Here is a 23,695-nt window from a genome sequence, read left to right as displayed (position 1 = left end):
TGCCTCGTGCCACAGAGGCTGCAAGTGGGAGGAACTTTGCTAAACACTTCAACTACACGCTAAGCTTTCCAGAGTTAGAACCTTCCTTTCTGAAATTAACAAAATTAATTTACATTTTAAATAAGCTTTGATGCTGGAGCCAGCTTCTTAAAAGCCACTTTAAGGAGAACTAACTGCTGAACTACAAGCACCCTGGGCTAAGAAAACAAAATCTGCATAAAAATCCCAGCACCTGGAGAGTGTGCGTTCCGATGGGTGGTTTTATCGCTAGCAGGAAAGGAGGAGGGTGGGGGTGGGGGGAAAGCCTCTCTTCTTGCAGAAACCCTTCTGTGGAAACTTAAATCTAGCCCGTTTCCAAAACTGAATCCTTAAATGTGATTCCTTGAAGCCAAGGGCACCTCAGCACGGTTTGCAAAAAGAACCAAATGTATTCGACTGTCATGCTTGCTTCTTGCAACATGGCACAACCTTCTCCCCCAGAGAAATCCTAGCTACTCTAAAGCAGGTCCCCAGGGAACTTCTGAAAGTGGCCTCCGAGGCCTCTTCATCTGGCCCTCAGGACTCTACTGAGGCCACACCCATCACGGGCTGTGCTTCATGCTCCCCCTTGAGTGCTTTTGCCTGGCTGGGATGTATCCTTGAGCGGCAATGATGTCTCTTGCTTGTATGGGTGGAGGCTGGATAGACTGTTGGGACAGGCAGGTGAATGAGTGCAGAAGCCCTTAAATTTTTGCATGACTGGAATGTAGCCTTACTGGACAAAGATAAGGGTCACTCCCCTTGCATGTGGACCCCAGGAAGTTCCCCACCCCTGCTCTAAAGTAAGCACTTTGTGACTGAACTGAAAGGGGGGGGGGACAAGAGCCCAAAGCCATAATGGATTTGGAGCACTACCTACTAAAGAAGAGTTTGGATTTGATATCCTGCTTTCTCACTACCCGAAGGAGTCTCAAAGCGGATAACATTCTCCTTTCCCTTCCTTCCCCACAACACTCTGTGAGGTGAGTGGGGCTGAGAGACTTCAGAGAAGTGTGACTAGCCCAAGGTCACCCAGTAGCCGCATGTGGAGGAGCGGAGACGCAAACCCGGTTCCCCAGATTACGAGACTACCGCTCTTAACCACTACACCACACTGGCTCTCTGAGTGAGTACAGTGTGGAAATCGAAAGGAACTTACCCGGCTATGCTGGAAGGATGGTCCGATTCCAATCCCAGAAGGAGAGCCAGGGGAAGGGACCGGGGAGGAGTTGGGAGACGAGTGGAGATTCCCAGTCATTAGAATCCCAATGTCGTTATCCATGTCATCCGGGAATGGAAGGACAAACATGTCATCTCAAAGAGGAAGGAAGAGTGAAAGAAGAGATTAGTCATGTTGCCTTGTGGAATATAGAATGACTTGGGACACAGCAGCACTTGCACAGAGGAATGGCCAATGCTAACTTTTGCCTTTGAAAATCCCCTGTGTTGCAAAACAGGACACTCTAAACAGCAATATTTTTATACTGTTTCAAAATTCATAAACAGAAGACATAGAATATGTGCATGGAGTCGCAAATTTTAGTGACCATTTTAGTGATCATTGAAAGCAACTTAACACTCCTACCATTTCTGTTTATGGAACATTTTTTTGATTCGTATTAATTTGTGACTCCATGCACATATTATATGTCATCCGTTCATGAATTTTGAAACAGTGTGATGTTATAAAAATATTGTCAGTTTATTATTAGCCAACGTGTTGCTTGTGGTTGTTGTTTAGAACATTTGCCTTTGGACAGGTGTCCCTTCCGTCAGGAGAGTAGCCAGGACTCAGTTTTCAACAGGGCACGTGCTAATTGGGCAGCTGCTCATCAGTGGCTCAAAGCCTTGCAACCTTTCGTGTCAAGGGACCAGGGCTGAGAACCGTCTCCCTCTCCCCTACTGTCGCTCTCAATACAGGACAGCAGAATTTCATGTGGCTATGCTAAATTAAATAATATTCATTTCTTTACTATGTTTATATCATACAGTAAAGGAGCTCAATACAGTGTTACATGATGAGGCCTCGCTTCATTCTAAAAACAGACCTGCAAGGCAGATTAGGCTGAGAAAGTTGGATCCAAGGGAGTCATCCTGTTCAAGCAAGAACTTCCACTTGTGCAGCATGACTTCCCCTCCCTCTCCAACCCCTAAGTCTGGTTTTTCCCCCCTACATCGCCTCATGTGCTTTTTATGCACCACACATGAAAATTCAGGTTGTTCCATTTCTTAATGCACTCTCCAGGAAGTCCCTGCTGAAAGTGAAGTGAAGTAAGTGGGAGTAAATTCTTGCTCAGTAATGATTCCAAAAATATTTTCAAACACAGATCTCTTGTTTGCAAAGGAGATCTAAACGTTTGGTGAATGGTTTTCCCCTTTCCAAGGGCGCTGGGTTGGCTGGTCAAAAAAAAAGAAAAAGAAAACTACTTTTGACTTAGTACAAATGAAAGTATATGATGTTGATTTGCGGCAGAGAGAGAAAGACCAAGGGATGGGGGTGGGCAGGAGCCTTTTGGCTACTTCTCTTCATCCACACCTTCTCTGAAGCCTTTCTTTTCCCTCCCACAAATCTATCACTCTTCCTCCTCCTCATCCAAAGACAGCAGCCAGAAGTGATTTTTAACCTGGCTTATTAAGTTTGCTTCCTACAAACGTGTGCGCTACAAACCAAAAAGCCATTGCCATGCTCTCGACAGCCTCCGAGGCACAAACAAGAGGCTTAATGGCTTCAGAGGCTTTAATTATTAAACATAGAACAAGGAGTTGAGAAAATTAAATCTTAACACCATTTTGGAAAATGCTAGCCTTTAGACATGGCTCTAATTAGCACACGAAACCCCAAAGGCTAGGTTAATGCAGGTTAAATATTTGGAAGCCCTGTGCTCAGGCGGAATTTGGGGGCCATAAAAGGACAGTGGCACTGGAGGGCAGGTGTCCCCCATGAGGCCCACTAAATTCCAGCAGCAGATCAAAGCCAGGCCTTTGCATTAACCCCCCCCCCAAATCATTGAAGGGCCCCCTTCATACTGCAACTTGCATCCATTTTTAAGGCCTCCTCTCTCTAGATGAAAAGTACTAACATTCTCCTAATTTTCCTACAGAAAATTGCTGAAGAGTTGTTTTACTGATTATGTGTTTGCCTCCGTGGATTTCTTCAAGAGGAGGAAGGGCAGGATATAAACTGATTTTTTAAAATAAATAAAAAAATCACTCTTCCACTCAGAAGCAGCTTTTACAAATATAACCTTAATAATTCAAATAATTTTTATTTATTTCATTTATAGAACACCTTTATCTTCCAAGGATCTCAAGGTGGTATACATTGTTCTCCGTCTCCCCGTTTCATTTTAAGAGATATGTATAGGGATAGTACAAATAGCCAAGCTTCTGCAAAAGGCTGAACCATTTTGGGAAATGAGCTTCTGGGTTCTGTGTAGTTTATCCATATATCTCTGCTGGCCTTGCATTATTTGCCTCTCTCCAGAATATCCCTCCCTGTCACATGATTCCAGACCCTCTAGAAACCTACGAATCAGGCACAGTGCAAGCATGCAGACTGATCAGCTTGATGCTAATCACAGAACAACAGGGCAAATCATACATCCACAAAAAATATTTGCCACATATGGTTATAGGGTCAGAAAACAACCGGCCCTTACAAAATCCCCACTAGCCACAGCAAAGCCAAACTATACCACACAGAGTCTTTGCAATTAACCAAAGCTATTAAAGAAAGAAGCTTGGCTTCTTTTCACTATGTGCAGCTTGCAAATATTGGCCAATTTGGCTTCCTAAACAAGAGCACGTGGCTAAGTAGTCAGTTGAACAGAAAAAGAAGAAACCATTTTTCTCAATGAACAAGAAGCTCCCGTTGTTTGTCTTCATGCTTCTGGTATAAAAGCAGCAGCGCTTGCCAATGACTGTTAGAGCAAGAATGTTTTGATCAACGTTATAGGGCAATTCCCTACACACTGCCCAGCAGCTGACTTACCATTATTGGGGCTGAATCCATCCTCATTTGGATAGTTTGCTGGAGCGACTTGGATGGTTGCAGAGGTTGGAAACACCAAGATGTGTGTACAAGAGGCATCCTGCGGCGTATTCAGCTGGGATGACTGCAAGTTAAGAGCAGTGCTGCGGCCAAACACAGACCCCATCGTGACAGCATCTGTCAAGAGAAGCAGAGTAGATTTGTCAGGCCTCAGAATGGCCAAGGCACCATTAAAAAGAGAGTGTGCAATTGTGTGAAATTAAGACTATCAAAAGCAGCAACGGGAACAAATGGACTCAAACCAGCATAGCCCCATCAGAACACAGCTGCTTGCCTTTGGTTTGATCCTCAGACCAAAATGTAGGGTTCTTCCTCCTCCCTCTCACACACTAATCCTTTCTACAATTTTTGTACAAGCAAACCAGGGTTTGCAGTTGCATCTGAATCAGCCATCTCCAGTTCACATTTATCCTCCCCAAGCCTGAATTGGAAAAAAATGGATTGAACTGGATTTGCAACCCAAGTTCAAAGCAAAGCTTGCTGATATGGACATAACTGGAAACCATGGCTCAGCCAAACAAGGAAGTTAGTGGGGGAACTGAAGTGTGAACGGAGAACCAAACGGTCAAACCATGGTTTCCCCATTGCATTCAAATCAGCCTTTTACTCTAACTCAGTATATCCATGCAATGAAGAAGACAAAGGTTTTAATTATATGCCCCTGGGGGAAGGCTTTCCAGGAACAGGGAACGTTTAAAAATCAAAATATAAAGGGAAGGTGCCCATATAGCTTTAGGCTGCTACTTTTATTTTATAAGAGATACTGTTGAAAAGTAACAAGAATGCATAGAATTGTGGTTTAGAGACACAAGCAGTGTTGTGCTCATGTCCTGCTTGTGAGATTCCCACTTCAGCATCTGGTTGAGAACAGATGGGCCTTTGGTGTGATCCAGCAGCAAGGCTCTTACATTCTTAAGCACATCCTTTCCCCGTTATTTGGGGGCTGAACCTCTGAAGCAAAGAACCTCTGGGACTTGTGGAAGGTTCCTGCACAATTTAGAACACTTAAGGTGCTCACCCCTGCATGATGTTACCTGAGTTGGAGATTATAATGACTAGAAGCTATATGCAGAGGGGAATGGGGCTCTAATGGTTCTCCTCTCCTTCCTCTAGGTCCAATGGACATCCAAGTGTTAGCTACAATGCTTGTCCAAAGCTTATGCATGTGGAGCCCAATCTATGTGGACCAAATCAGTGTGATGCTTTCATAGGTCATTCAAGGGGAAGCAATTTGTGTGGGTTGGGCTCAGACAAAAAGTTGCACCCAGCACCCAGGATCCAGCAAAGATGGGCAGTTGCACTGCTTCAACACATGTAAATTTTACACTCATCTGAACACAATATTCATCAGTCAGATTGAAAAGGAGATCAATGTATTTTATATTTGAGGGTTGTGGAATGAGGGAAATGTCATCTCCTCCTGCCGCTTCTTCATACTACATCTGCTGAATACATGGCACAGTACTTCAACATATGCCAAAGTACATACAGCATTTTGAAAACAAATCCAGCCCCCACCAAAAATAGTGGAAATGGATGAGATGTTAAGTGAAGATAAATACACTAAGCACAACATCAGACTCTAGTGTGGTTTATTACCTGGCATCACCACAAATGACCCCTGGGGCTCCATGGCAACCAAACAGGCACTGAGAATTGAGGGGGAGTCTGCAGAAGAGATGCCACACATCCGACACACCTCCTTCAACTGCTTGCTGATTGTCTGCAGCGAACACTCTCCAAGCAGGATGCTCCAGTCTGGAAAAGGGAGAGCAAGGGAGAAAATGCCACTGGAGTCTCTCACGGGATCTTCTCACACTCACAAGAGCCTCAACAGTACTCAACCCAGTACTTACAGGGGAAACTTGCCCTCTTGACTGTACACGGTTACACATTCCTGTCTGCACAGCTCTGCATTCACACACTGGTTCCCTCAGCATCATTCTCTGCTTCTTAGTTCTTAAGGGCTCTCTCATGCTCTTCCTTATAATCTTTGCTCCGCATGCTCACCTGCTCTCCCCATCCTCCCCCCTTTCTCACCCACCTCCCTTTCAGCCAACAGAAGACATGATTCTGTACTACAGGTGAAGACCCCCAGACTTCTTAACTGGGGGTTAAACTGAGCTCAAGACTGTTGTGGCTTAGTGTGGTTTTAATCTGTGCTGTCGTGCTGTTATCAAGGGTTCTCTTCCAAGTAACATAATACCAATAAGCAACTTTGTTCCCCAAGCCAGTACCTGCTGCTATGCTTTGCAACCTGTTAAAGAGCACGTGCTCAGCGTACCTTTCAACTCCCCATGACCCAGTCGCCCAAGGCGTCCAATCACAACTCTCCAGGGCAGTGATGTCATCTGGACGATCCCAATACACCATTCCCACAGCTTCTGCAAGCCAATTTTACGGGCCGATACCTTGCACCTCCTTGATCTAGGAAGATGAGAGAACAAAAGAATATTTTTGTATTTCAGCCTAGGGTAGCAATAACCTAATTTAAGGTGTGAATTCATGGGATTTCTAAAATGTATGCTCCATCTGTGAAGAACTGGAAAGCAGTAGTACAGACTCACAGTGAAGAGTATTTCTTCTCACATGGGCAACCAAACAAGAACTTTGAGTGCCATCGGGGTGACTATATGAATTGTCTGTAAACGGAGCCAGACCGCTAGTCCACCTAATCAACTGATTCTGTAGTTGGAAGTGAGTGGATGGAAGTAGTTCTATGCCCTCCAAGATGAGAGCCTGATACAGAGCTGGCCCCTTCTTAGGTGAGAGATGAGAGGGGTGTATTAGATGGTCCAACAGTGATGGGTCATGAGTCCAGTACTGCTTCAGAGGGTATCTTATTTGTGTATGCTTGGCAGTGACCCTTCAAATGTGGGCTGCAATATTGTTGAATGTGAGTAGTTTACGTATGGGCGGTTGATGATGCTTGAGGGTGTGAATGGTTGCAGTGGTTGTGTGAAATGGATGATGAGAGAGATTGGATGGCTGATTGCGTGTATGTTGCGTTGTTTGAAATTTTATGTGACCTTGTAGTGCTCTCTGATTTTAGATTATGTTTATGCATAAGGATGTTATGCATTTTGCTATGTGAATCATTTGACATGGTTTTATTTGCTCATGGTGTACATAAACTGCTTTGAGATATTTTAGATAGTAAGAAGTCCATAAATGGAAATAATAATAATAATAAATTAATTAATTAATGCTAATGCTATTTCTACTACTAATAATAATAATATAATACTGCCTCTTCTGTGGCTAGCAGAAGTACTCTAAGATGTCAGGGAAATAGAGGGCTTGTCCAGCCAAGCCAAGCCATTCAAGATCCCCAAAACTGGAAATGCTGCGGATGACTGAAACCTTCTGCGTGCAAAGAGCATGTTCAGCTACTATGTGTAGAAACCCGGTTTTCTGCCCTACCTGTTTGGCAAATCGATGTTGACAATGCAGGTTTCCAACAACTCGCCGTGCAGGTCGGTGCAGGAGGCCAGAAGCCACCGCTGGTCGTGAGATAAACAATACCCAACAAAGAGCACATTGTACTTCTGGCTGGCTTCTCCAAAGGTCTCCCCGAGCTCTGTCTGTTTGTCTTTGATGGGTGCCAGGATAAACGGAGGGGAGTACAGCTGAATGGGGCTGGGCCGCTGTAAAAAGAAGAAGACATCACGTAAGATGTTGAAAAAGCTTTTAAGGTCACAGCAGCTCTCTGCTTACGGTATGCCATTTGTCTGAAGCAAGGGCTGTGGAGAGCTACCAGCACTGTACGCCTTGAACACTCAAACAGCAAATATCTCAAGATTTTAATCTTAAGGAAGATCTGATCCCTACACTCCTCCATGGTCCTCTATGGCTAGAAGCAGTGCATTCAGTGTTGGATGCCCACGCCTGTAGCACTCCCTCCCATCTGAGATTAGGCAGGCACCCTTCTTGTTGTTACCCTTTGTGTGGTTTATTTTTAATTATAATTTTGTGTACACCACTTAATGATTAAGCAGCGTATCAATACCTCAAATAAGTAAATAAAAATCCATTGCGTAGTGGGGCAGCCACTTCATAAAAACTTCTCAAAACAAGCTCAGAACATAGGTATTATTATTTTTTCAGAGCAAGGACAGGTGTTGTGCCCATTGATTCACTCCCTCCTCTCTTCTCTCTCTCATCACAATATGTAACAAAGTTTTGAACTGAGATGGAGGAGGAATGGTGTTTAAACAGATTTCTATGTGGAATTTGTCGGCTCTGACCCAAGTGAGCTTCTTGCATCAAGCATGAGCTTATGCCTCAACTGATAGGTGCATGGTCGTTGTCCTTTCTCTTCAAATAATTACATGCCAAATACACGAATTACATATATATATATCACGTATAAAAGAGTTATAATGCAGTTCTCCAGAATAATTTTATATGCATCTTTTATGGTTAGATGCACTGATGCAGACGTCTGTTCTTGTGCTGCTTACTTTAGAAATCCTGACTGTATATATAAGTCAATGGAGGTGCTCATTCTGGACTGAGCAGGTTCCACTATGCAACTGATAAATCCTTGGCTCAAGGAAGACAGCATTTGACACCATTTTTATTTATTATTTTTGCAGTGTCATATTTCTGGGTGGTGTTTTGTTTTGTTTTGTTGATTTGCACAGTTGGAAGTTCTACTGACCTAAGGGTGTTGAGACAATGCATCTGTGTGTTTGCTTCATTCCAAGAGACACGTATTAAGGTGTTTAGTAACATGTGAAAAGGAAGCAAATGATCATTCAGCTTTGAGGCTTCTAAAATTCAGGGTGGTAGGGTTAGGCTGCAAACCCAGCCGTGCTGTTAACCTCCTCAATGCATTGAAACAGCCTCGGTAGCCTTGGAGTCTATCGCTGCTCTCGGTTTCTCAACCAGAGATTCAAAGCAACTGCCACGTCCTCCTCTGCCTGCTTCTTGCAATAACTTGGGCTCAAGACAGCAATTAGATACTTTAGGCCAAGTACCGGGTTCCGTTTCAGGGTGGGGCTAGTTATTGTGTGTGTTTGTTAGAGCACTCACCTCCGGGTTCTTGAGAGTCATCTCGATGTTGGCTGCCGGCCCAAAGCCGGTCAGGGACTTGATGTGGATCTGTGTGGGCAGCGGTTGCCTGCACTGGCAGTAGACAGAGAACGCCAGAGACTTCAAGTGCTGAATGTAAAAGACTTGCTCGTCCTTCATGGTCTGCAGCATGTATTGGCAAGGCACAATCTAGAGTGTGATAGACAGAGGAACCAAGTCAGGATTATAAGGCTCATCTTAGGACCTGTTCACATGTTTAATACTTAAGGGGCACCCATAAAATATTTTTTTTGCCCATATACACAAAAGTGAAAGCAAGCAAGAAACCTGATAATTTTTAAACTGTTTTGGAGGTTGTAGCGTTTTGAGAGTAGAAAACTTGGACACGCTGTTCCCTTAGTGTGTGAAGCAATCACTGTTATTCTGCCCATTATACAACATGAGCCATTTGCCACAGACTGGGGTGAGCTGAGCGAGTTCACACAAACTGATGCCATTTCAATAGCCTGGAGAGAACCCGTTATCAATAATAGAGTCCCATTATGCCACTGCTTAGTCATCTAGAAGCAATTTTCATGTGTGTGTTTGATGTACTGCAACTCCATGGCCTTCAAGAGAACCTCTGACACCCAAGTACTTGTCAGAAAAGCTATGTTTTAAGCCAGGCTCTCAAAAACAGCAGCTGCAGTAGGAAACCTGCTCATTGGCTGTTCGACTTCACAAAGATAGGAACTCAAGAGGATGGGAAATTCTTTCATCCAGAAATGAGGCTTCCATATAGAAAGCTGGCTATCAAGTAGAAAAGCTCCTGGCCAAGGCTTCTCCCTGACAGGTTAACTCTATCTAGTTGGAGAAAGAGGAGGAGAGGACAGAGAGTGAAGAAAGAGCTGGGGGGGCGAACTTTCCCATTCTTTGGACTCCCTGGGAAACCTGCTGTTGTACCTGGAACTGGGTGTGGAGAGTGCAGCTGAATGGGGTACAGCTGTGGGCCTACCCATAAAAAGCAAATCTAGAGTGAGAGACTAGTCTTCTCGTGAGACTTTTATAGGGGAGCTGAGAGTTTTGGGGGATCCTGGGTGAGAACCCAGAGGCTGAGAGGTAGGGTGTGTCAGAAGGAAAATGAACTGATCTCTCTCTCTCGATCTCTCTCTCTCTCTCTGTATGTCTAAACGTAACTTTGTATTAATGTAACATTTTTATATGTAACTCTGTATTTTTGCAATATTTTTGTTTAAGTTGTCTGTTGCTGCTTCAGTTTTCTGTCCACTTAATGTATTAAGTGGTATAGAAATGCTGTAAATAAAATAAATACACGGAAGTAATTTTTCCCCATGGGTAAGTGCTCCATCACATGAGCTGCACTTGCTGTTAATACTCCAGATACAGGTTTACTTTGCTGTTTGTGAGAATTAAACCTCAGACTCATCTGGAGGTCAAGATCATTACAGAACAAACACTGAACTAATTGTGTGTAGTAATCAAAGGGCTCCAGGCAGAGGGCCTTCTTGGCAGTGGCACCCTCCCTGTGGAATACCCTCCTATCAAATGTCAGGGAGATAAAGAATTACACAACTTTTAGAAAACATCAAAAGGCAGCCCAGTTCATGGAAGTTTTTAATGTCTGACAACTTAGTATTTTTTATATTTTGCTGGAAGCTGCCCAGAGCAGCTGGGGAAACCCAGCCAGATGGGTGGGGTATAAACAATATTATTTATTATTAATTATAATCATCATCATCATCATCACTACTCCTGGATACAGTAGACTCATCACACATTCAATGTGTGCCTAATGGCCACTGCCAATTTCCTCCCAAGATTTTTGCACTTTATCTTGCTACAGAGCCAGAAAAAATCTGCTATGGTCTTCCAACACAGCTACATTCACAAAGCAAATGAGATTAAATCAAGATCTTAATTTGAATGGTTCTGCAGGATGTCCTGTGCAGGTGTCCTATGAGATATTTGCTACTAGGGGTATGTGATGTACCCTACCCTACATAAATTTAATTTCTGCTCCCAAGCCACAATAAACCCACAAAAAGACACGTTGCTCTAAAAACGTTTGCACAAACTGTGCTGTCCGGAAGAATCTTGCAGAAGAGAATGTGCTATATTCAATATGTCATGTTGTGTTCTATTTAGAGCTCTGATTTCCACTGGCAAAAGGCCATGTACTTACAAACCAAACTACAGGTTCGTGGATATAAGAAAGGCACATAATGAGCTGGCAAGAGCACCATTTGGCTCAAAATCTAAGAGGCAAACTGGTATCTCTCTAAGTGGCCTGGGCCCAGGACACCTGAGGGACCTCCTCCTTTATCACCCTCCTTGCTTCCAAAGATCAGAAGGAGAGGCCCTTCTCTGTGTCCCCTCTGAGTGTGGAGGCACTGTTGAGGATGACTAGGAATAGAGTTTCTGTGGTTGCACCAATACTGTGGAATATCTTGCCCCATAAAGCACAGATAGCCCCCTCTCTGGCTGTCTTTTGCAGACCAATGAAAACGTTTTTTGCCTGCTGAGGTCATTTTTACTTGTGATCTCTGCTGCCGAGGTTGCTTTTAAATGGGTTTTAGTGGCTAGAAGGGCCCACTATAAAAATTTCTATATAAATAGATAAGTTGGACCTGGAGAATGAAAGAATTCCTCATATGTTCAGGCAAGTTGTCCAGCATCTCTGTGTAACACCGCATCAAGCTCAAGAGCCAGAAGTTGGCAGAGGTGGATTCCTCCTCAGCAGTGTAGGTGAAAGGATCCACCATGTAGATGACGACAGCCGGAGGGTAGGCGTGGCTATCTGCCGACTCAGGTTCCGTTGGAATTCCTATCCTCTCCCTCTCTGCAGAACTAGAAAAGAACAGGGTGTTAAGTGCTGGTTTAAAACGTCTTCAGTAAAGAGATTACACACATGGGGGGCTATGGAAAAGAGGCATGGGGGAAAGGAAGCGGGAACAGCCCGAGAAAAGAGGTTTGCTCCAAAGGCACAGAAAAAGCAAATTATTAAGAGACAGCAGCTTAGTGCTACGAGGTTACCTTGGGCTATTCCAAAGCCTACACATTGGTTGCAGCAGAACACAGGCTTAGCTGTGGTTCCTGCAAAGTAGGGAGTTGGGACTAAATGACCCTTTGGGTCCCTTCCAATTCAATGATTCTACACAGAGTTATGCCTCCTTAAACCCTCTAACAAGGAGTTCTCAGGGTGAATATTTTAGTTTGGGGCAATCCCATCCATGTTGATGTATTCTGATTTGGTTTAACAGTGCTACTCTTGCATTTGTATAAATACGTTACATCTGCCTTGGGACCTTTGGGTGACAGGATTGGACTAGAAATGTCGGAAAGCAAACCAGCTGAAATCAATTAAGCAGTCTTAAGGCTGCGTTCAAGATTATGAGCAGAGCGTCAACAGCAACAAAAATCACCAGTCATCGTATAGTATGTAGGGATAAACTACAGAACATCAGACATACACATGTAGAGAAATACAGAGCTAAAAACCCTCTGCTGTGAATGCTCACTGGACCTACCTTTCCTGTCCTTCTTGCTGCTGTTGAGATGAATTATGCCCTGTCTCTGCATCTCCTCCGGAGACTGTGCTTCCTTGGGGTCTCTCCGTAGAATTTACACCAAGAATTGGGTTTTGACCTTGAGGTAGGCCACCGCTGAACCCTGAAGAGGAGGTAGTGCTTGTCTGGTTAATACTGGGCACTGAGGAGGATGCTGACAGCTGTGGCACTGTGGATCCAGAGGTTGAACTGTTGCCTCCTGGGAGGCTTGTGGTCCCTCCGTTGGGTGTGGGGGTGAAAGAACTGCCAGTTGGGGGAGCCCCAGGCGCAGCAAGGCAGGCCGAATTGGGAGGGATCGGTGCAGAATTCCCGGATAGCGTTTGTTCCTGGCTTGGTGGTGGTGCTGGTGCTGTCTGGTGTTTAGGTGGCACCAGCAGGCTGCTGTCAAGTTGCAAAGTAGCTAAGTAAGGTGCTGAAAGAATACACAGATGCAAAGATGTTAAAAATCATGACCGAGGAAAAGGCTGTCTGAAGGGCAAGCCTTGGCAACAGCAAGCAAAAAAAGCACCACAAAGTCTAGGCTTTCAAAACAAGAGTCAGGCAGGCAGGCAGAATTATTTCCATGATAAGGACTTTACTGACTGGGAGTCAAGTGGCACTGCAGAGTCCCTGCAGTGTGACAAGTGGGAGGAAAGGGAAATCATGAAGATTCCTTTTTATTGCTTGTTCTGGAAGCCCAAGGAGCACAGATGTATAAATCCAATTTTGCAAAATGTCCTGGGAACTGGCTGTTTATGTTACTGACAGGTTTTGCTGGTATGTGCTTAACTGAGGATTCAGCATATGAATTCCAATCCTGGAAGTTGTTCTGGAGTTATGTTGGGAAGGACAGGCCTCATCCATTACTCAATGGACCAAATAAGGTGCTGGCACTTTTCACATACTGGTGTGCAGGATGTTCCCCACACAGGCCAGGGAATGATCGCTTCTCTTCCTCCTTCCCACACAATTTGATCAGACCTCCCTTTTGATTTGAGGTTACGTATTAGCAGAAAGCTGTTTTTCCTTGCCCCCCCCCCTTTTAAAAAGTTAACACCGTAGGCTTTCCCACGTCTTGGGGATAGAGTGGAACATAAAGTTGCATGGTTCTGAACCTGTATCTTACTGAAGGAAGGAGCAATGTTCCCGCATATACAGTGGTGCCCCGCAAGACGAATGCCTCGCAAAACGAAAAACTCGCTAGACGAAAGGGTTTTTCGGTTTTTGCGTTGCTTCGCTAGATGATTTTCCCTATGGGCTTGCTTCGCAAGACGAAAACGTCTTGCGAGTTCGTTCGCTTTTTTCTTAAAGCCGCTTGAAGAGGCGCAGTTGCGACGGACCGTGCTTCGCAAGACGAAAAGACTCGCGGAACGAATTAATTTTGTCTTGCGAGGCACCACTGTAGTAGAGGGCATCTGCCTAGAAGGTTGTATCTCTTGATTATCCCAAGGCAGGGACATGTTGATTTGTATACGCTTCCTTCTTTCTGGCTTGTCTATGACTAGGCTTAGGACAGAGTAGAGTTTCCTTAGCAGTAACAAAGAAGCAGAGAATGCTACAGCTGGGCCACATAGGAGAAAGCCATAGAATGCCAATTCTTTCCACTATATGCCCCAGAAAATACAGTGCGCTAATCATAACCATTTGATCGGATATCGCATCCAGCAGCCAAGAAACTGACCTCATGAATCATCACATACATCAGTTTTTCAGCCAATGCTCAACAGATTCAGAACAAAGTGTGAGCAGTAAAAGAAGTCAGGCTGGTTGGAAAAAAAGGATATACCTGCCAAGATTAAGCAACTACAAGAAAATCACCCCAACACAAGCCCGGGGAGAGAAGTGTAAAAATAAATAACTATTAGCCATGAGAACTAGGCTCCATATATAAGGAGAGGTGTTACCCTCATGTCTGTTTATATGCTTCCCAGAAGCACGTGGCTGACCACCGATGGAAAGAGGACACTGAACTAGATGGACCTTTAGAGTTCACTCCATCAAAACTGTCCTTCTGCTCTTGGCTACCTATGCAACCTATGGGACAGGCAGCACCATTGAGAGAATGTAAAGTGTCTGGGCTTTCAAGCTGAAGAGCCCAGCTGAAATGAATTGCCTCCGATCTACTCTGTCTCTGCACTTACCTAGGTGGTGACGACAGACTTGCGCATAAAGTTTGAGCCTGGAATGATTGTCACAGTCTTCATTGCCCCAGGGTGGGTTAAACCAGTCACTCACAAGCTCATCTGTCAGCTTCTGGGCTACAGTCTTTCCCACTTGCATGATCCCATCATGCAACACTTTACAGATTGGTTTATGTTGACCAAGTCGACACATCTGGAGACATAAAGAGGAAAACTGATTGTAGTAGTGCAATACATATTCACAAATCACAGATCTAGTTCTAGAAATCTTCAGAGGTCTGAACATGCATCCCCAATCCAACATTTATTTTATTTTTTTTAAAAATGGGATACTCCCACAGGTAAAGCATAAATGAAACAAAAGGTCTATCTCTCACTTTATTTCAACTGGCTCACAATTAAGACTAAAGGACAGAAAATAAGAATCCAAGTTTGCCCAAGTGCAATTTATTTCAATGCCAGTGTGCTTATCTGCCATGACTTTCAGTGGAACTCAAGCACTCTGAGCTCTCTCAGGATATCACACTAAAACAGTGAGCAATTGCAACAGAAGCTTTCCTGCTCCACAATGTTTGCAATTGTGGAAACTGAAATAGTATTTGTTTCTGTTACCCACCCTGACTTGTTGCTTAAGCATTACTGCATCCTAGTGGATAATTGAAGCATTACTGCTATCTTGGACTGGAAATAATAAAAAAATAGGAGTGTGCCTCTGAGAATAAACAGAAAATTGAATGGACTGGCAATGCTATACAATAACAGGGCTTTCCAAAAATAAAATAAAACCAACACGAGAAATTGCATATAATCCAAATGTGCCAATTTTTCAAAGAACTGTAGATATTTTTCCTTACCTCATGATCCCCCTGGTGTGCTAGGCTAAGAAAAAGGTTTGTATACTCCAAAGAACACCCCCACACCCCCGGACATGACACTAATTTTCTGCTTCTTTGAGAATCTGCTGAATCAGAATCAGAAGAATCTTTATTTGCATCAGCTACTAGCCATAGCAATAAAATAAAAAGAAGCGTACTGAAGATAGAGGCAAAAACTTAACTATACAAAATACATCAATAATGAAATAATAGATCTTATTCTAATTGTCCATGCTAAAATTGCAGTTTTTGCCGTCACCTGGTTATTTTGTAGAGAGACTCTGATGCTTTAAAGCAGACTTTGCCAACCTGCTGCCCTCTGGATGTTTTTAATCAACAACTGTGAGCAGGGCCATAAATGGGGAGGGGGTGAGGTGGGCCCCCGCCAGGGGCACAAGCAAGGGGGAGACACAAAATCGGCTTTAAAATATGTTCATAAATATGTCTATAAACAAAAATATTAATTATTGCCTCATAAGAGAATGTTTTAGATAGAGGGTGAATTGAATGGGGGGCGGGTTGGAGGAGAAGGAGAGAAGAGTGAATTTGTCAGTGGCTAGGGGGCGCAATGTGGACAGTTCTGCCAGGGCACAAGATTGCCTAGCTACGGCTCTGCCCATGAGCCTCAGCAAGTTTGTGCTTGCTAGAGTTGATGGGAGTCACAAACTAAAACTGGTGCAGAAGGGACCAGGTTGGCAAAGGCTAGGTAAAGGGACCCCTGACCATTAGGTCCAGTCGTGGCCGACTCTGGGGTTGCGGCGCTCATCTCGCTTTATTGGCCGAGGGAGCCGGCGTACAGCTTCTGGGTCATGTGGCCAGCATGACTAAGCCGTTCCTGGCAAACCAGAGCAGCGCACGGAAATGCCGTTTACCTTCCCGTCGGAGTGGTACCTATTTATCTATTTGCACTTTGACGTGCTTTCAAACTGCTAGGTTGGCAGGAGCAGGGACTGAGCAACGGGAGCTCACCCCGTTGCGGGGATTCGAACCGCTGACCTTCTGATCAGCAAGTCCTAGGCTCTGTAGTTTAAACCACAGAGCCACCCGCGTCCCAATTATTGCCTTTAGCCCTCCCATGCTGCTTTAGCTATGCCATTTTTCCAATAATAGATGCTGATGGTGTAATCTGTTGGGGCACAAATGAAAGACAAAAGACGAGGGCTGCTGTTTGCTATAATTTCGGTCATGGACACCTGCTTTTTTATTTGGGGGGGAGGGTACAGAGTCCTAATAAACCTTACGAAACTCCCTCTTGCTCACCAACCTCATATACGGCGCTCAAGTCCCTGAAGAAAGTTTTGGCTCCATCAAGCAAGGCCTCATTTTCTGGACACACCACGATATAAGCAACATCCCGATGGCCTCCATATGGGTCCAGCAGCAGCCTCTCCCAGAATGGCAAGGAGAACGGAGAGATTGTCAGGAAGTCCTTGTCATAGCTGACCAGCAGAGTGGGGATTGGAAGAGGCTCAGGAGACTCCTCTGAACCTGAATCAACAGGGAAGGAAGTGTCAGAGGACTCAAGACACCACAGGATGAGCTTTGACAGGCTGTCCAAGACTAGCTTTCGATGCAAAAAGTACCATATGGCTCCGGACACCTTCCATGGAGCCACTTCCTCCACTGAAAGGTTACCGGAAATGCCTTGCAATCAAGCAATAAAGGTTTTGCTGCTGTGAACACCGCAGCCAGCACAACGACTATTGGGTGTGAATGGTGCATGGAACGCAACTGGCATGGCGCCTACTGGATAACGCACGTGGCGATGTGCATCCCACACCTGCCATTTTTAAATCTAGAAAGCTGTGGTCTCCTGCATCAGCACAAAGAAATAAAAGTATGGGTGTGTTTGCTGTACCATAGGTTCCCCGTCCTGCCATTTTATGGAACTGCTGCCAGGTGAGGGGTCCTTGGACATGCTGGATGTTTTCCCAGGTCCTGCCAGTCCGCTTCTTCTGGATGGCATCTTGGAGGAAAGGCTGGAGAGACAGGAGCATGCGTACTACGTCCTGGGAGGAGAGCATGCTGATGTCTAGAACTGAAAAACAACAACAAAGCAGCTAGACTCAAGAATACAGTGACAGGCATCCAAAATGGTTCAATTCCCTTGCTTTAAAAAATAATAATCACAAAGTATCTTACTTTTTAATCTATCAATATATTAATAGTAGTTTCAAAATTCCAAGGAAGTCTTTTTCATCTTTCTGGTGGTATCCAACACTATACTCTGATCTTGATAATGATACTTTGATTGGTTCTCTAGAAGCCTCACCCAAAAGAAGATCTTACAGAAGATGCACATAAGCCACAGTTCTGAGATGTGCATGCACAGCTTTCACGCATTCTGCAATTTGCAAGACACTTGAAAACCTTGTGTGACTTTCAAAAAGCAGTTTGAAGTTGAAAAAGAATGAGAGCTCCACTGGGCATAGCCCCTTGTCCACATGTTAAGAGGCTCTGCAGAATATCACATGCATGACCCACATGCTTCCAGTGGCTGCCGAGTCGTTAAAATAAGTGGAGTTCAGTAAACAGAATACAGGCACTCAAAACATACACAGCTTAATATTGTAGAGCATCATACATTCTAAATGACATTCAATCATTTAAGTGCCATTGCTGATCAAAACAAAATGTCAACAGCCATGCATAAAAGAGAGGTTATCTGCAGCCACTGGGTAAGTACAGAAGTACAGAGAACCCACTGTTCAGAATATTGACTGACAATTGGGCTAGGGATGAAAACCAGGAGGAGGAATGGAGTTTCCAGAAATGGGGGAGGACAAGACACATGGACATAAAAAAGGTACACAACATAACATCATTGTACAGGTAGGTCAACTGGGAAAGTGTTTAAAATGTCTCCAGGGATGGATGTTAGAGCTGCTAATAGAAATAAATAAATCAAGAATTTTAATGTAACTGAAACTGGCCACCAGTGTGTTCAGCTTACCTGCAAAATCAATCGCTAAACAGTCCAATGGACAAGTGAAGTTGGCATAGAATGCTGACTGCTGTAGGTCAGCATTAGGGAAGGGAAGGGCAAAATGAACTGCGAAGTTAGAACCCCGAATAGAAGAACTCCACACTGCAACGTTTTGTTGCAGTGCCCTGCTTGTGCAGAATAATACTGTATCATATCAGAATTTGAAATGAACAGCAGTAAAGGGCTGATGAACAAACCCAGGAAACTTCAGGCGCTTCTCATACCAGGTCAGTATATTTGTCCATCTAACTCAGTAATGTCTACTCTGACTGGCAGCCACTCTCTATGGTCTGAGGCAACAAAGGGCCTCTGCCATTTTTCCATTATGTGATCTTTTTAACTGGAGATGCTAAAGATTGAACCTGGGACCTTCCATATGCAAAAAATGCATTTGACCTCTGAGCTACCACTTCTCTTTCTTTCTCTGAATTATTAAATTTTGTCTGGCCAACAAATAGGACTGTGCAGGGTGGGCAGGGCATGAATAAAGGGGTTGAAAGAGGGTCAAAAAGTAAATTTACAAGATCATGGGCATGTTCACCTCCATTGCCAGTGAGGAATCTCTGTATTTAATTAGATGATCTGATAATACAACAATTTTACATTTTAAGATTCCTCATAATGGCGACGGATGATTTATAAGTGTTGATTGTATACTGATATTTCTTGACTTTATTTAGTTTGCACTCCCAAGAATTTGGGGTTCAGGTTGAAGGCAAATTAAAAGCTCATCAAGGAGTGATGTGCTGTGATTCCTGCATTGTGGGAGGTTGGACTACACGCCCCTTTGGGGTCTCTTCAAATCAGGACCAGTCTGCCCATGAGGCAAGGTGGGACAGCTGCCTCAGGGCACCAGGCTCCAGACAGCCGGGAGGGGCAGCAGATCCAGCCTCAGAGGAACGCAACACCCACTGCCACCGCCTCCTCCACTGGGTGCCCAATGCACACCTGCCACTGCGCACTCACCCGAGTGACCACTGCTGCTACTAGGCAGCAGTTGGCAAGTGCAAGACAGTGAGCACATGGTGGGTGGGCATGCAGCAGAGGTGGCAGCAATGAGGGGGCTGCATTTCTGCTTTGCCACTAGCAGCAAAATGCCCCATGCTGGCTCTGCTTCCAACTGTACAATTCTATGAGTTGGTGAACTCAGAAGTTTGAGAAACCAACCCTGTAAACCACCCTTATATTGAAATGAAGTTGACAACAACAATAAAAATAAAATAATTAACCATAGACCCATTAAACCCAGAAGTGTTTTCCAAAATACCGAAAGAGAAGCAAAATCTCACCATTGCTGTGAGGCCAAGAGTGAACTGTCGCACTTCTGACTAGAGCTTCATCCACTTTCCCACCGGTTGGGTTATCCACATACTGCCTGCCTTGCTCCAGAGCATTGAAGCACTCGATCCAGGAGTCGTTGCTCTCTGCCTGAACTCTGTCGTAACTCCAGTTTGTGTAAGAGAGCGGCTGCCTGCTAGTGGCGGACATGTAGTCCAAGCAGCTCAGGGAGGTGAAAGGCTGGGTGTGCTGATTCTGGAGGAGGAGGAGGAGGCTTACTGGGGGCTCCTGGGCTCTTTTGGACCCCTCTCCCAGCTGAGGAATCAAGGTGGTCTGACACATCATCAATCTCCTCTCTGCCACCTGGCCAATGTCTGAAGTCCTGCCAAAAATATCCAGTTCATCCTCGATGAACAGCCCAGAGTTGTACCCTAGCTTGCGGTTCATAATTGCACTGAATCCACAAGTGCACCGATACTGGTCCTCGTTCGATGAATCCGGGATATACAGCCCAACGTCGGCACCTTTGATATTCATGTTGCACGCGCAGATGCAGCAGCTGTCGAAGTTGCTGTCTTTGAAGATGTTCAGCACGGAGTCCGAAAGGATGAGTGTGACGTACAGGCTGTGGGCTTCCAGGATTGGTTGCACTGTGGCCGGCTCCACGGAATTGAGAGGCCGGGTTGTGGAAGGCGTCGAGGCTGGCGAACCTTGGTCCGTGCTGTCGTACTTGACGGATCCTTGCCCGCTGGCAGTGCCCCCGCCTCTAGGAGTCCTTGGGGTCCTGGGTGTGCGTGGCGTAGGGACAGAAAAACGAGGAGTGGCCGGGGAAGGCAATACTCCCGCTCCACTGTTGCTGGCCGGGGCAGCGCTGTTTAGCGTCACTGGAGTGCTCATCTGGGGAGTGTTCATCTGAATGTAGTCTTGATCGGCCAGGCTCCCAACACTGGGGACGTTGCTAAGAGCAGATAAGGGGAAACAGGAAGAATTATCTGGCTGCGTTTATGGTTTCTTCACACAACTTTCATCTAAATGGGAAGTGGATACAGTGGTACAGACACTTCAGGGTTAAGAACTTTGCTACAGGATAAGAACAGAAATCGCGCTGTGGCGGTGCAGCAGCAGTGGGAGGCCCCATTAGCTAAAGTGGTACCTCAGGTTAAGAACAGTTTCAGGTTAAGAACAGATCTCCAGAACAAATTAAGTTCTTAACCCAAGGTACCACAGTACAGAGATCTGTCTTATTAAAGCCTCATCCATAGCATGCCACAAGAGATCTCGTCAACAACCAGGTTAAGGAGCTTTCTGATATGGCACAGGAAAGAGACTAAACAAAAAAAAAATACACCAAATAATTTTTTTTTTAAAAAGCATCTACCAAGTGGGTGGAGCCAGGTCACTATTAGCAGTGTAACAGCTTGAAAGGAAAACAGAGTGCTGAATAAATAAGACAGCCACATGTGCACAAAGGAAATGCTAAACATGTATAGGAATAACAGCACTTAAAGTGCTTGCTTCTGAATATGGATCTTATATTTTTACTGATTTATACCTACTTCACCTAATCCTGGGTAAATTTCATAAGCTGTTGAAATTCAGATCCCTGCTTGCAAACTAGCCTTTGGAGTTTGCTGTCTGTTTGTGCCACAACTGGAAAAGGTCAACGCTTATATTCACATTATTCAAAACTGCACAATTAATTTCTCAAATTTCTATCATCAGGAAACGGACTTCCATTTCACCAAGAAGCTACTTTTAGATGACACATGCACAACTCCTGCCATGGAATTGCACAGTAAGGGCAACATGGATGCAGATCTCCACAGTTGTTCCTACTTACCATTGCTAATAAAAACACTTTTCTTAAAATGTGCTCCTTATGGCAATTGCTCCCCTGATGAAGGAGTAGAAACCTGCAGATTTAAATGCTTCTACTTTCCCTCTTCAGCTAATGTGAAAGTTTAAATATTCATTTTGAACTCCCATTCTGCCAGCAATTTGAGAAGGAAATGCAGTGAAACTTGATTCTCCAGAATAATTTCCCTGTTATCTCTAATGGACTGGAGTGCCAGTCAGGGAAAATGAAATGGGGAAGGGGAGGGGAACAGCCTACAGGTTTAGAAAGAAGCTGAAGCGCAGCGAGTGCCTCTGAGAAGCAACAAAAGGTGACCAAGAAATCTTGATTAGCAATCACCTCTTTCACAGAAGCCTGCAGTAACAGTCATTGCTCTAATTGGATTACACTGGAAATAAAAGATTTTTATCCCAATAAATACCTGCAATTAATAATCAGCTCAGGCCTTGGGAAGTAGTTACCATTACAGGGGGAAAAAGAAATTAAATTGCTGCCTAGGTGGTGTCAAGAGCTTCACATTTCCCCTGTCTTTTCCTTTTTTTGCAATTCCTCAGAGAACACCGAAGAACCTTTGAAGAAAGTGATTGATATAAAGGACTGATATAAAGATACTAGCTGCTTCCCCTCTAAAAATCAATTGACTGCGGATGGGGGAGCCTTACATTGTATGTTCCATTTTTAAGGGGTTTCATACATTTTATGGTTTCCATGCTCGCTGTGTTTCGAGATCAGCAGCCGGGCTTTGCATTTCATTGAGACTGCTAAACAGGGTTCCAATTAAGTCTTAGTTGATATACTGGCACTAACTTCAGAGAGGAGAGGATCAGAGCACAGCAAATGGGCAGGCTGTGTCTGGACCAGGAAGAGCCAGCAAGCTGGACAAGGAAGTAAGTAATGGGAGAAAAAACTTGACTGGCATTAAGGTCAACCTCCTCTTTCTATGATGGGCGCAAGGAACCTTTGCAACTGCATTCCCTTCTAGGCAACCTTCATGCCAGCGATGGGCAAGGTCAGAAGCAAAGGTGGGAACAGCAATGAATCTAAATTTTACCACTGTGCAATAGGCTACTTTGTATACAACGTCACACAGCCCTGTCCATCCTCCGGCCAGCCACACCAGAAGCATCGTGACACATTCTAGCCAGGCAAAAACATGCAAGGCCTGAGAAGAAGAGTGTGTGGTTGGAGAAGGTCCTAAAGGCCAGATTTGGCCCCCGGGCCCAATGTTCTCCATCCTTGATCTATGAGCTAAGAGGTGCAATGGGCACTTTATGCCAGTGTTAAGAGCTCGCTAACCCTAAGCTTGATATGATGTGAAAATAACGACTAACGTTCCCCCTCATTTGATTGTATATTAGCAGTGGGAAGGGCAGCCATCACCCTAACCATTGTTGTCAGGGTCAGAAGGTTAGCCTGCCTCTCAGGGAGCCCTGAGAGTAGCTCACTCAAGGATGCTTCCAGGAAAGAGGAACACAGCCATGACTTTCTCCCCATCCTAGGTCTCTGCATGAGTAAAGGTCTGTTATACACACATGCAACTTAAAGGGAACCAGAAACCGAGTGTGGCTCAAGAGCCACAAATTAAAGGGGAGAAAGAAGACAGGGAGGGCAGAAAGAAGGAGAGATCAGCCTTAGTTCCGTGGCTACGCTGGGAAGACAGTCTTGTGTCACTAAGCACCACTGGAGCTTGGTGTTCTGCACAGAGGTAAGCAGTGGATGCTACTCTAAGAAACAGAAGCCTGAAGAGGGCAACAAGGCTGTGTAAATCCCAGTGAAGTAATTTGGGGTGTTGGATGTGCATGCATGAAGGATTTTTCAAAAGAAGTGAGAAAGCAGTTACTTCTGTCACCTGTCTCTCTTTTGTGGCTGACAGATATGGGGATTGATCTCCATGGCTACACCCATCATG

The 23,695-nt window shown here is 44.7% G+C and overlaps 1 protein-coding gene across 1 annotated transcript in view; it reads right to left on the bottom strand.

Moving 5' to 3' along the window:
* MED13L (mediator complex subunit 13L) overlaps positions 1-23,695 on the bottom strand; it is a 172,510-nt gene that overhangs the window by 9,780 nt on the left and 139,035 nt on the right. Inside the window, exons 17-28 of the mRNA XM_053370243.1 lie at positions 19,943-20,889; positions 17,526-17,705; positions 16,932-17,155; positions 14,793-14,985; positions 12,634-13,084; positions 11,734-11,953; positions 9,107-9,295; positions 7,493-7,716; positions 6,354-6,496; positions 5,669-5,827; positions 4,010-4,186; positions 1,178-1,332 (exon numbers count right to left, since the gene is read on the bottom strand). Of these exons, the coding sequence (XP_053226218.1) occupies positions 1,178-1,332; positions 4,010-4,186; positions 5,669-5,827; positions 6,354-6,496; positions 7,493-7,716; positions 9,107-9,295; positions 11,734-11,953; positions 12,634-13,084; positions 14,793-14,985; positions 16,932-17,155; positions 17,526-17,705; positions 19,943-20,889 (3,262 nt within the window). The remainder of the gene's footprint in view (positions 1-1,177; positions 1,333-4,009; positions 4,187-5,668; positions 5,828-6,353; positions 6,497-7,492; positions 7,717-9,106; positions 9,296-11,733; positions 11,954-12,633; positions 13,085-14,792; positions 14,986-16,931; positions 17,156-17,525; positions 17,706-19,942; positions 20,890-23,695) is intronic.

Source organism: Podarcis raffonei, chromosome 16, assembly GCF_027172205.1.
Source record: "Podarcis raffonei isolate rPodRaf1 chromosome 16, rPodRaf1.pri, whole genome shotgun sequence".
NCBI classification, from domain to species: Eukaryota; Metazoa; Chordata; class Lepidosauria; order Squamata; family Lacertidae; genus Podarcis; species Podarcis raffonei.
Note: the sequence above shows the minus strand (reverse complement) of the source record. Positions and strands in the feature narration are given on the sequence as shown.